We start from the raw sequence: 12,804 nt of genomic DNA on the forward strand, positions 1-12,804 counted from the left end.
TTAAAACTTGTTCAACAGAGAACCCACTTCAGTTTTATTTATTTTATTTTTATTAGAATCCTCCCAAGATGCCAAAGCTACACAAGAACATAACCCAATGCCTCATGCAGTCTGTGAACAAGATCAAGCTGACGGTATGCTTTCGATCAAAATATTCCCCAGAATCCTAGTAATTGATCAGATGGGACCATAGAAGTTTTCATAGCTATAAAAGTCAAGTTTTCCCTCACATGGTTATTGATGCCTCGGGGAAACATCCATAAACTTCAATGAATAGCTACTGCAACCATTCAATTTGAGTAGCATAATCTCTAATGTAAGCAAAAAAGAAACAGACCTTCCAGTTAAATTGTTATAACAATATTGATCCAAGGTCATAACGTAACCTCATTGAGTCTTGAGAAGATAATGACTGTAGTTTTGTTTATTTTTTAATAATGCAAGTGTCATTTATTCATTACTGCTTAATAGAATGAATTCTTTACTGGAGAATTTTAGATTATTTTTTTTGATAGCTGATTGGAACTTGGCATCATTCAATATGATCATTATTCTCAACCACATAAATTCTGAATTTCACTTAGATATGTTCTGATAAGTGGTATGCTTTTCCACTTCTTCTCTGTTTTTATGATTAGGTTTGATTATAAATTGTATGCGCACTTAAGTATCATATTGGTATAATCTTCCAATCTTTATGATGTCAACAGGACACCAAGAGGAATCCACAGAGGTTGAAATGAACACTCAGACAGATTCTCAAGTCTCCTACATGGAAGCAGAAGGTACTTTCTATAATTTAAGAATGTGAGGAAGACAGGAAAAAACATTCCAAAATGATAAAGGCTACATTTTTAAAAACATTTTAACAAGTTTATTGTACATTTTTGCAACAAAAAACCTGTTTCTTCAGTTGTCTGGTACCGAATAAGAACAGGAAATAATTAATATCCTGATGACATCTAAGTGAGAGGCTTGAAAGCTGATGTATTCTTCTTGCTAAACCTATGAATGTTGTTACAGCTTTGTGCTAGATGATTTGGCCCTTACTCTGCCATTTCTTTATTCTCACATATCATGTTATATGCTAGTTACCTTGAAATTAAATATTTTTCTCCTGGAATATTTCTCAGCCTAACTAAACAATGATCTTGAAGAACTTGCATTAAAAACTCAAGTCATCCGTTTCAATGTGACTTACTTTCACAGTTTATGTTCAATATGTTAGCTTTATTTCACTGAGGGTTCTCTTGAATTCATTAGACTGACAATGTCCATTGAAAAACTGCTGCCTAAGTTAAACGAGAACTACATGGTGGGCATATATATAAAATTTTCGATAATAATATTTTATTATTTATACCCTGTCCATCTGGCTGGGTTTCCCCAGCCACTCTGGGTGGCTTCCAACAGAATATAAAATGACTTGACTAGTAGTCTCTTTGCATTTATTATGGTCTGTATTCTCTGTGTTTCGTTCTGTTCAGAGACTTTGATAACCCAGGAGGAGACCATACAAGAAGAGAAACCACAGGCGCCCGAGGTAGATAGAACTAATCAAGAAAACAAAGGGGAAGAAAAAGGTAAGCTGGTAAATTCTACTAAGACAAGTGAGACCCTACAGGAAAATGTTGCTGTGTTGAGTGCTTCTCCATTTCATCAGCCCTCCCCTTGGTTTCCCTCCACCTTCCAAGTCAGCATTCTGTGCTCATTGGACATGCACAGTCCTCATTGGGCTGCTTTACGTTTTCTCTCTCTCCATTGGCGAAGTGTCAGTTTCTCCATGGCTTTCTATGGCAGCTCTCTCTTCTGTCCCTGGGGACACTGAGAAATAGTGACCTACCCATTCCATGCCCCCCTCCCATTTAGTTGACAATTCCCTCCACCCCACCCCCAAATCCTTAAACGTTATATGCTATGGCGTTATGGGGTTGTTTTGGTGTCTCTTTCCCCCCTCCACTATTTTAGTATTTCGGTGTAAAGGTAAAGGGACCCATGACCATTAGGTCCAGTCGTGGCCGACTCTGGGGTTGTGGTGCTCATCTCGCTTTATTGGCCGAGGGAGCTGGCGTACAGCTTCTGGGTCATGTGGCCAGCATGACTAAGCTGTTTCTGGCGAACCAGAGCAGCACACGGAAACACCGTTTACCTTCCCGCCAGAGCGGTACCTATTTATCTACTTGTACTTTGACATGCTTTCGAACTGCTAGGTTGGCAGGAGCTGGGATTGAGCAACAGGAGCTCACCCCGTCGCGGGGATTCGAACCGCCGACCTTCTGATCGGCATGTCCTAGGCTCTGTGGTTTAACCCACAGCGCCACCCGCGTCCCACATGATCAATCCTAAATCTAGTAGTGTGCTGTTTTGTGTGTCTTGGTTTTGGGGTTTTGAATACTTGATACAAATTCTACGTCTCCATGCTGCCTTGAAAACTAGGTTGATAAATACGCCTCCCCCCACCAACTTTGTGTCTTCTTTTGACTTAGAGGGGTGTGGCAAAAACACAAAACCCAGCTAGGATGATTTAGAAAAGGAAATTTCCCAGGTGGCATCAAAATGCCATAGGCAGACATTTGGCTTGGATCCATATTTTGTTCTGATTAGAATTATAGGTTATTCTTTTATAAGTGTTGGAGGACTGTTTATAGAGGCCTCTTTTCGCTAATGTGACCCTAGTGACCAAGTCTGCAGTGCCATCAACACCTGCACCAGTCCTGGCACCTTCTTGCAGAGATGACTGCAGCGTGACAACAGAAAGGCCCCACAATTCCTAGAAGGGTATTTGATGGTGGGGTCCAGGTTAATAAGTTCCTCCTGGTCAGATCAGTCCACAGCTAGGCCACTCTTGGGGGGGGGGATACACTCTAAAAACACGCTTGCTGAGTGGCTGTGGCAATGGACATCTTGTCTTGGGGAGGGGACATGTTGTTACAGTCGAGCTAAAAGTGCTGTGGAAAATCAGGTTGTAAAAGGTAAAAAGCAAACAGTGTTTTCAAATTTCATGCACCAAGACTCCCAGAAATGGCCGTGTTGGTCTGAGGTTAGGTTTGCACTGTGTGAAACTTAACATAAAGTTCAATTTTCACATTTAGCATGTGGCTTCATTGTGCCCAGCTACCCATTTGCCAGAGTCGTCTCTGGCATCATAATAGCATTCTCTGATCATGAAGGGCTAATAACAACAAGGCCTTCCTTTGTGAGATGCAGAGATCAGATGTTTTGAAATTAAAACCTAGTTATGGTCTTTGTGGAAAATCCAGGTCAATGATAACTACATCTTCCTAATTATGAACTTATTTTGTCGGCTCCATTGACACTGATTTAATTGCAAACCTGTTTGTAATATTGACACTTTTTCTGTGGCGGAAGCTCGGGTTAATAGCACTTGCTTTTTCCTTTGCTCATATCCAGCTTCGTGGCATTTTCTTTTAATTTTTTTGCATTGCAAATCCAAGTTGAGACTAATCACACCCTCTTTATTGTGCACAATGCTAATGGCCTCAGCGCTGTGTTTCATTACTGTCAGTGATAATAGAATTGATATAATCCTTCCTGCAAATTCAGGTAAATGGTGTGACTTCTCCTTCGCTTGCAAATCTAGGTTAGAAAACGCAGGCTTATTCTTGTTGCAAATGCCAAAACCATTATGCTAATTTCTTCTGAACAGAAATTATTTACATTTTACTTTATGCCTCATCAAAAGCAAGTTGAACCGAATCTACTTTCACTATTTGTACCTTTCCTTCTAATACTTTACTGTCCCCTACAGCTGGTAAATTCCATTTAGCTCCCAGTGGATACATTATATTTCACCATCTGTTCTACCTAGGATTCAAATATATGTAGTATTAGAAAAGTTAATGTCAGGAAAGGGTGTGTTTTTTTTAGCTTGGCATTTTTTCTTTCTAAAAATAAGAGACTATCAAGGTGCAGACTGATCCTGCGAGTCTACTTTATCTGCAGTAGCACAAACTCTGCTTTAAACTGCTGCAGGTAAAACAGCACATAATCCTTGGCAAGGGGGCAAAGGCACCTTTCTGAACCTTCATCAAGGAGACCTACCACCCTGTGCACTTAATCGCTGGTCAGTCAGATGCTATGTTTTGAAGCTGAAATTTGGGGGGCTTGGCTAGTCCCTGCATTGACACTGGAGTTGGGATTGGGCAATAAGCAAAGATCTATCAGCGCTCAAGCCCTGCATAGAGGCTTATAGGACGGAGCTGTGAAACTTAAATAAATCCCACTTCTGAGGATGCTGAGGGGGTAATTACTGCCTTTAGGGGATTAGGCATAGCTGATTTGTGAAAAATATGCCAGATTGACTTGGATTCAAAGTGTACTAGGCTCAGTGGAGAAGTTTAACTCTCTCAGGTTTGGCTTAATGGAACAAAACACATTTCACGCAAGCTTCTGTACATCTGATTATTGTCACAATGAACACTTAGCTCAAATACTGAATACAGTTTTAAAAAACCAACTAGCTACAAGTCACAGGGAATCTATAAAAGGGTTAATTACTGGCTTCTGAGCATCAGGAATTTCAAGAATATCTTGAGTATCTGGATGCACTTATGTAAACATGTGGAGTTGCCTTGTACATAGGCAGTCCTGGTACATATACCAAGAAAAAAGCACACCAAGAACTCAGGCCAATGTAAGTTTCAATAGTGGGAGAGGTCCCTACTCACAAGTCAGTAGTCAATAGTAACAAAAACTAATCCATTCAAAAGTATGCATTCTGACAAGAATTACTAACTCAAGTAGGGATCACAAACTCTAACAGAGATTACAAACTCAAACTCATATAGATATGTATAACACAATAATTCGTTACAAATATTTTTTCTTTTTCACTCGACAATAATGTTGATCCTTATAATTTATCAGCTTGCAGATGAAGACTCAGTTTCAATCATAGAGCAGAAGTCAGAAGTCAATTATGGATTAGAAGCCAGGACATGGCCCTGTTTCGATGTATTCACCTTCATCAGCTAATTTTTAAAGGGCTGTGCAAGTTTGAAGACTTTTGGATAAATATATCCTGTTGTCTTCTACGTTTCTCAGGGATAACAACCACGTGTGGGTAGATCAACGTGTATCTTGAGTTTTTCTGTGTGTTTGGGTTTTTTTATGTACCAGGCAGTCCTGGTACATAGGCCTATACCAAGCATGATGCTTTGGCTAGAAGTGGTCCAGCATGTCAGACAGATATTTCAGCCTTGCTGCTTAAGTTACCTTCCTTGGAGTTGCTGGGTATGGAACCTGGGATGGGACCTTCTGGATACAAAACATGGGCTGCACCACTTGCTCTGGCCCTGTTCCCCCAAACCATTAGCCAGAGATCCTGTTTTGACTCCATACATGGCATGCAGCTAAGCTCCTGTTTGGTTGGAGCAGTCTATAAACACTGCTAACATGCCCTATCAATTCATTCAAATGTGTCCCACACAAAGTGGACCCATGCAAGTCACTGGATGGTTAAACAATTGCATTGCGCGGTTGCTGAACTCAACCCGAAAACACATGTGAAACAGAAAATAAAACAAATGCTACACTTTTTAAAAAAATAAAAATTGCAGCATAGTGCTTACTTGGAAGCAAGTCTCACTAAGGTCAGTGTGACCAAAACTTGTTTTGTAAACCTCCCAGAGGACTTTGTTGAATGGGTGGTTATTGAAGTGATGAAAATAAATAACTCACTGGCTAAATGTGTTTAGGATTGCAGCCCTAATCTAATGGAGGGTGCAGGGGGTACAGGGAATCTAATAAGGAGATTTACTTCAAGGAAAGCTGAATTAGGACAATTTGCTTGAGAAACATTTCCAAAATTAATTTAAGCTGTGGTGAAACTATTTCCTCCTCTTATTGGCCCAAGGCAGGGTACATGTACTTAGTCAAACCAACAAGATCTTCAAGAAAAGGGAGCTATGTCCACATTAATTACTGTAAGTAAAATAATACCATTCTCACTAAAGTAACTTCTACAGAAATTTAAGAGCAGCTCCGCATTCACTTCAAGAAAAATGCTTTACACAAAAATCAGAAGCACTGGGATTATATCCAAAATACTTTTCAGCTGTATCCCCTTCACTCATCTTTTCCATCTTCTCTTGGCAAAGCCTCAGGCAATTTAATTGCATCCATCCCTTTAAGTCTGCCACTCATTATGGATGGAAGAGAGGCAATGGCGATGAGAAGGGATTCAAGAAACCATGGAATGAGACATAGATCTCTTTGGCTTCTGCACACTGATGATTCTGCAGCACGGAAACTCATTAACTCTCTTGAGTTGCCTCATTTGATCATTGACAAAAGCCTATCTGAGACTTCCTAAATTTGCGCTTGAAGAGCACGTTCCCAACGTAGTACGATACAGGAAGTCAAGGAACAGACGGTGAATAATGCAAGGTTGTAGTGCTATAACTGGGTTGACCTGTGATTGGCCTTTAGGATGAGCACAGCCCCTGTATGGCTTGAAAGTGTGAGGAATGTTGACACCATTGTGTGGCATTTGAAGGGATACACAATAGGAAATCGCCTTGTGTGCAGAAGATCCCAGGTTGAATCCCTAAGATCTCCAGGTGAGACTGGGAGAAAACCCTTTCTGAAACTCTGGAGAGTCACAGCCAGTCAGGGTAGAAAACATGGACCAAAAGTCTGATTCCGTATAAGGCAGCTTTAAATGTTCAGAGTCCTCCAGTTAGAAGCATCCTAAGAGGTGCCCCCAGGGCAGATAAACAAATAGCACAAAATTCCTTTGAGTTTTCTCTGAAAGATTAGATGAAAGCTACTGCAAATCAACTCTTTTTACACCCTTAAACAAGCATGTATGTTCGACCCCTGCCCATTGCTCACCGAAGATTGATGACAACCGAAACCTGTGCAGTTTCCTCTTCATTCCCCCAAGGCCAACTACCTGACTGGAAAGTTTTATTAATGATTTGAAAGAGTAGCTTGTTCTAATGAAGTATTTTGCTGTGGATACTGCTTGCCATGTTGTTGACTGATGGAATAAAAAAGTACTGCTGTTTCCAATCTGTTGATGAATAGCAGTAATACTACATTATAGGTCCATAATTTATTTCCTATCTAACCAACATTAACTAATATGGTGGCCTGAAGTGAGAGAAAGAAATATTTCTACACGTGATCTGATAATAATTCACAAAAATCTATTCTATTCTAGTCTCCTAAAAAACTGATTTTTCCCCAGGAAACCATGGAATATTCCAAAATCCTTTTATTCACCAAAGAAGGAGAGGGGGGCAAATTTTTATCCACATTTTTATCCACACAGCATAAGCTTCTGTGTGAGCTGGAGAGTACTTATATTGAGACAATGTTCCCCTTCTTACAAAATCTATATTCAAGGTGGTTTGATTCTGCCTACCTTTTTTTACAATTTATAACAAAGCCGTCTGAGAATTTTAGCCTCCTTCTCAGGGAATCCTGGGAAAAGAGCAGACTCACAGAATGAAACACTGTTTTTTCCACAGGTCTTATCCCCCAACTTCCTTCCCAGGTGTTCACATCACTCTTTACATTCTTCCAATCTTAGCACTTTGCTCTTGCTGCGGGAGTGACAGAAAAGCGGACACATAATGAAGGTATACTAGATGCATTTTTAACAGAAATGGGAAAGTGGGCAAACATTCTGCACTGAAGAACAGTCAGAACAAGACATGCATTTATTCATGAGCGACCTCTGGGGGCCATAGGCCTGTGATCAAAAAGAGGACCTTCCCTCCTGCCCATTTGTTGTTGGACTGCAACTCCCATGAAACCCGGCCAATGATCAGGGATGATCAATGTGTGGATAAGCAGCAACTGGAGGGCCAAAGGGAGGGCTTCAACGTTGCACTAAGGTGATTGTTTCATCAGGGCAAATATTTTCATTTGGCAGAGGAAATGACCCCCCTCCCTGTCAGCTCATCCTACATTCAAGTAGGACCTTGGCAAAGACACATGCCCAACTGGCATGTTCTCTCCCTCCTGGTCGATCGTTCAGGAGCTTCGAAAGCTTTCTTCAGCCGGAACATCACAGCGACCGATGCCAACAGACACCGGCACACTTAGGGATCTGCAGAGTCTTTGCAGCTTGCATAACAGAACTCAGCATTTTGGCTAATCTATTTTATTTACATATAAACACACACGGAGCACTGCAACATGGTTCCCTCTCTCTCTAGCATCAGACAGCAAAGAGAAAGAACAAAGGAAAATAGGCCCACTTCACGGACCACAGAAACACAAACATCCTGTCTCCGTCACTTCTCACTCTGTGGAGTCAAAACATACATTGTCATGTGATAGACAACAATCCCATGACTGCAGTCATGGAGCAGGAATTCTAACACTCCCAATCCTAAGTGCACTTTTCTGGGGGTTCTCTTGACACACCCAACCCAATTTTAGGGGCCACACAGTGGGAGGAAAGGGGAAAGCCCTGTACAAACAGAAGTCCCTGTGCATGGCTTCAACTCATGGGATTTATTAGTTGAATCCCACCCAAAGGTTCCCCAACCCTGCCTTGGGGGAAGGATATTTCCTATCCCTGCCGCTTCTGTGGTACCTTTCCTAGAAAGGCAAGGTTGTGATCTCTTTATGTGTAAGCACTTCCAGCTTCAGCAGGTTCTATCTTGAAACTCCAAGGCACTGCCCTTTGGCAGCAGACTTAGGAAACCTGTCAATCCTAAGCAACAGTCATCATGCATCATGGATGGTGGTACATTCTGAATTTGTTTTGCTCTGCCTCGTTTTAATCATAATCAACAGCCTCAAATTTAGGGAGATCATATTTCATTGTGAACATGTGTATACACACACATAAGTTTCCCTGACAGTTTCATATTGCACCATAGTCTATGCGGCGACTGGAGAATGTATCTCACTGTCATTTTACTGTCAACTTATTCTTTGCTAGATTTGAAAGTGTGAGCATAGAAAAGACTAATAGAATACAACAGGGCAGAATATACACTTTGACCAGCTTGGCTTAAAGCCTTTTGAGCTTAATCCTTTGTAGAATTTGTCACCTTTTGATAAAAAGCAACCTCAGTTATTGTAACAGTGTTGTCTTTCCTTTTTTGCAGTTCTGCAAGGCTTTGTGTTTTTTCTACTCTTGTGGTTTTCTTGAAAGTGCATATAACTTTCCAAATAGATTGATGGCACAAGTGCCACAGATATTGGGGAGAAAGGTGGAAAGGTGTGTTGAGTCTCCTACTCAATTTCTCTCAAAATTTATGCAGATTTTCCTTTTTTAAACTCTATTGATTGACCCACTATAATGGGATATTGTGACTGTGGAAGAAATCTAGCATGTGCTTCTTAGTAAAGGTAAAGGGACCCCTGACCATTAGGTCCAGTCGTGACCAACTCTGGGGTTGCGGCGCTTATCTCGCTTTATGGCCGAGGGAGCCGGTGTACAGTTTCCGGGTCATGTGGCCAGCATGACTAAGCTACTTCTGGCGAACCAGAGCAGCGCACGGAAACACCGTTTACCTTCCTGCCGGAGCGGTACCTATTTATCTACTTGCACTTTGACATGCTTTTGAACTGCTAGGTTGGCAGGAGCAGGGACCGAGCAATGGGAGCTCACCCCGTCGCGGGGATTCGAACCGCCGACCTTCTGATCAGCAAGTCCTAGGCTCTGTGGTTTAACCCACAGCGCCACCCGCATCCCTTATGTGCTTCTTACCTCACCCCAATTTCAAAAGTTTGGTTTTTGGCTTTTCTTTTTCTCTCCCCCTTTCACTAATTTTTTAAGCCGTTTCTCATATTTGCAGCATGCCGGGGTGCTTCACAACCATACCGTACAATTCCAATAAAATCAACACAGTAAAATAAAATTAATTACATTGCAATCCACAGTAGACCAGCCAGATGCAACCCAGGCTCAGTACTAACTACCTTCAATAATCTCCAAAATTGCTTAGAACGTATGAAGTATTTATGACACATGTAAGTCAAGCCAAATAACTTTTCACCAGAGATTCTATCAAAAGTGGAAGATTCTAAGAGGATTTCTGTGCTATATATTTCCTAAAGAAACACCCGGGCCACCATGAGAAGGTGCAGGAGGAGATGACATATTCCTTGCTTCTCCTCCTCACCTCTTTTGCGAGGGTTGAAATATTTGGCTCATTAGACAAGAGAGGATAAAGTTGGCTTCTACAGATGAGGCTGATATTTACAAGATGCGTCGGTTCTGCCGATTACATTGATTCTTGGTGCTGCTTTCTGGAGAGACTAAAAAAACGGGTAGAGGAGCCTGCCTTTCTGTTTGCAGTGCTCCTGTCAAATTTTATACAGTTTTGCAGGGGGAACCTTTCACTAATAGTGGTGTGTCAGGATGCAGAGAGACCTTTGTAATACCATATCAGCAAAAATGAGATTCTATCAATATCTGAATCGATGACACAAAACCGCTGTTTCATCACAGCAGAAGGAACTATTTATTGGTTTTGGACAGCTGCTCAGCAGGAGATACCACCAACTGGATTGTACTTTTGCAGGACGGTCTGGTTATTGCATCTGTTTTAGACATAAGTTATCAGCCTGCAGGAAAGAATAATGCAGTCCATCCTTCTGAAACAGGAGGCAAGCCAGTTCCTGTTCATTTTCTTGTAGGCATTATGTACGCAGAAGCTGAGATTGCATGTAAAGAGCAGGTGGTACAGGTTCAGTTCTGAATTTTAATTGTTTCCATTTCTTTCACCGGGAGAATTTTGCCTTTTATGTGCTAATAAAAATAGAAACAATTAAGGAATGTGAAGCTTTCCCATTTTGTCACAATCATTTAAGGACATCTGCTTTGATAGCAAAAAAACAGAAAGGAAGAAACAGAAACATTAGACGTAAAAATACTTTATCAATGACAGAGGAGTAGACTTCATTATATTTGACTCCTTTCTTCACAAACAGAACAAAACACAGTAGCTATTTGTCCCACTTAATATTGTCCTGTTCTTTAATTGAGAATTGTTTTGACAATCTGACATTCAATTTTAAGTATTCAGTCCAAGACAATGTTTATGTCAATTGTCAATCAGACATTTGATTAATTTTTCTAAGCCAGCAAAAAAGAAAGGAGCTTAAAGCTGCACAAATTAATGTTTGTTAGTATTGTTCTGTGAGATTAGGTAATGCTTTGCACTTGGGTACTGCATTGTTTAAACAGTTGGAAGATGACAATAACATCCTGCTGAAAGTACAAAGACAGGGAAGAGAATACAATGCATGTTTCAGATTGTGACGAAGAGTAGCCATCTTTGTTTTTACAACACTGCTATCAGAAACTGAGCCATAGCTCATGCTACTGTATCTCTTGGATTAAAAAAAATATTGCTAAAGTACCAGTGCAAAATAGTAATATTATGGTAGCACTTTATTTGACTGGCTTTATATTGAAAAGTTAGTACAAACCAAGAAGGCATCAATCAACATGGTTTGTCATCCTCTTCACATTATCTGTAATGTTGGTGGCTTACATAAGATAAATAAAACAAAACTGCTCCTGTTCTAGGACTTACGGTCTAAAAGTTAATGGCATAAAATTAAAAATGGAAGAGGAAGACAAGCAAACTCAGGTATTGGTTCTTAAAGTTACAAAATTCTTATTAGGACCAGAGGAATTAGTTCTGGTAGAGAAGCCCAAGGACCTTGCTTGTGGTCTCTTATTCCAGTAAAGTGTCCCCCGTTTCCTAATTTTCTCTTAGCTGCGGCCTGGTGGAATAGCTTCTGCCAGGTGACAGTTGAAGGAGGGAGAAGCCAGTGTATTGTTGCTGCTTCCCACCTCTTCCTCTGCTAGAAGAATGTCACCCTCTGGTAGGTGACGTTGTTCAAGGATAAAGCAACTCTGGCTTTCTATAGTAGACTGGTTGGTGTTTTGGATCTTGCTACAACAGAAATTCCAAAGAAATATAACAAAGTAGCTGCATGAGGCCACGTCAATTCTTTATTTAACGGGGATAAATATAGAGGAACATTGGATACCCAGCATGCCGCATCACCCTGTTTCCATGGTTATTATCATTTGGAGAATTGTCCTCTCTGGTATGCAGGATGGATGAAAAGTCAGTTTCCTGGAAACCCAAAATGAGGTTTGAACAGTAGTGCTTTGCGGGTCTGGGTAGTGCTGTTCACCTGATCTCCTGGCACAGCCATCAGTATGGCATACCAGAAGGCAAGGAGGAGAGGAGGGGCATTGGCAAAGTTGGTATGGTGCAAATACACCAGCAGGAACACCAAATTGGCTCTGCTGGTGTGTTTGCTCCTTGCCACTATCTCACCCCTTGTCCTCCTGGTGCACCACAGTGATAGAGGTCAGGCAAGTAATGTTGGTCTGCCAATCACTACTGGGTTTTAATGACCGCAGATAGTTGACAAAGTATTATTTGTCCATGGTGAGAGAAGTTGTCTCAGAATAACCTTCGATAAAATCGTTTGATTATGATGATTTGTCAGTAATAATAGTGAACATATATAGAACCTGGCCAACCTGTGATATACAGGTCACAGAATTACCCAGAAATTACCCAGAAATTCCTAATGAGGAGGAGTGGAGTTGGTTCAAGTCAATGACTAGTGTTCTCACCCTTGTGAGATATCTTTGTCACTTTTCAATAAAAATCTGGGGAGAGGTTCTGAGCATCACCAGGTTTTTTTTATTTTCTTTGAAATATATATCTTGTGGTACCCACAGCAGTCTCTCAGATTTTCAAATGTGCTAAGAACGTTGGAGACCCCTGATTTACACTGTGTTTACAACCAATTTTTGCAAAGTTCCAGTATTCCCAGGTAAGG

At 40.9% G+C, this 12,804-nt stretch overlaps 2 protein-coding genes across 11 annotated transcripts in view; one reads left to right on the plus strand and one right to left on the minus strand.

Annotated features, from left to right (window-relative positions):
- Positions 1–12,804, plus strand: part of MACROD2 (mono-ADP ribosylhydrolase 2) — a 966,393-nt gene that overhangs the window by 894,265 nt on the left and 59,324 nt on the right. For all 6 annotated transcript variants that reach the window (XM_083607322.1, XM_083607325.1, XM_083607327.1 and 3 more), the window contains 3 exons: positions 57–134; positions 711–785; positions 1,488–1,583. In XM_083607322.1, the coding sequence (XP_083463448.1) occupies positions 57–134; positions 711–785; positions 1,488–1,583 (249 nt within the window). The remainder of the gene's footprint in view (positions 1–56; positions 135–710; positions 786–1,487; positions 1,584–12,804) is intronic.
- Positions 11,369–12,804, minus strand: part of LOC310759790 (uncharacterized protein) — a 76,707-nt gene continuing 75,271 nt past the window's right edge. For all 5 annotated transcript variants that reach the window (XR_014546500.1, XM_083607500.1, XM_083607499.1 and 2 more), the window contains one exon: positions 11,369–11,897. Coding sequence is in view for 4 of the 5 variants with exons in the window: in XM_083607500.1 (XP_083463626.1) it covers positions 11,714–11,897 (184 nt within the window). In the remaining variant the exon portion in view is untranslated. The remainder of the gene's footprint in view (positions 11,898–12,804) is intronic.

The sequence above is a fragment of the Podarcis filfolensis genome (assembly GCF_964270895.1).
Source record: "Podarcis filfolensis genome assembly, chromosome: 3".
NCBI classification, from domain to species: Eukaryota; Metazoa; Chordata; class Lepidosauria; order Squamata; family Lacertidae; genus Podarcis; species Podarcis filfolensis.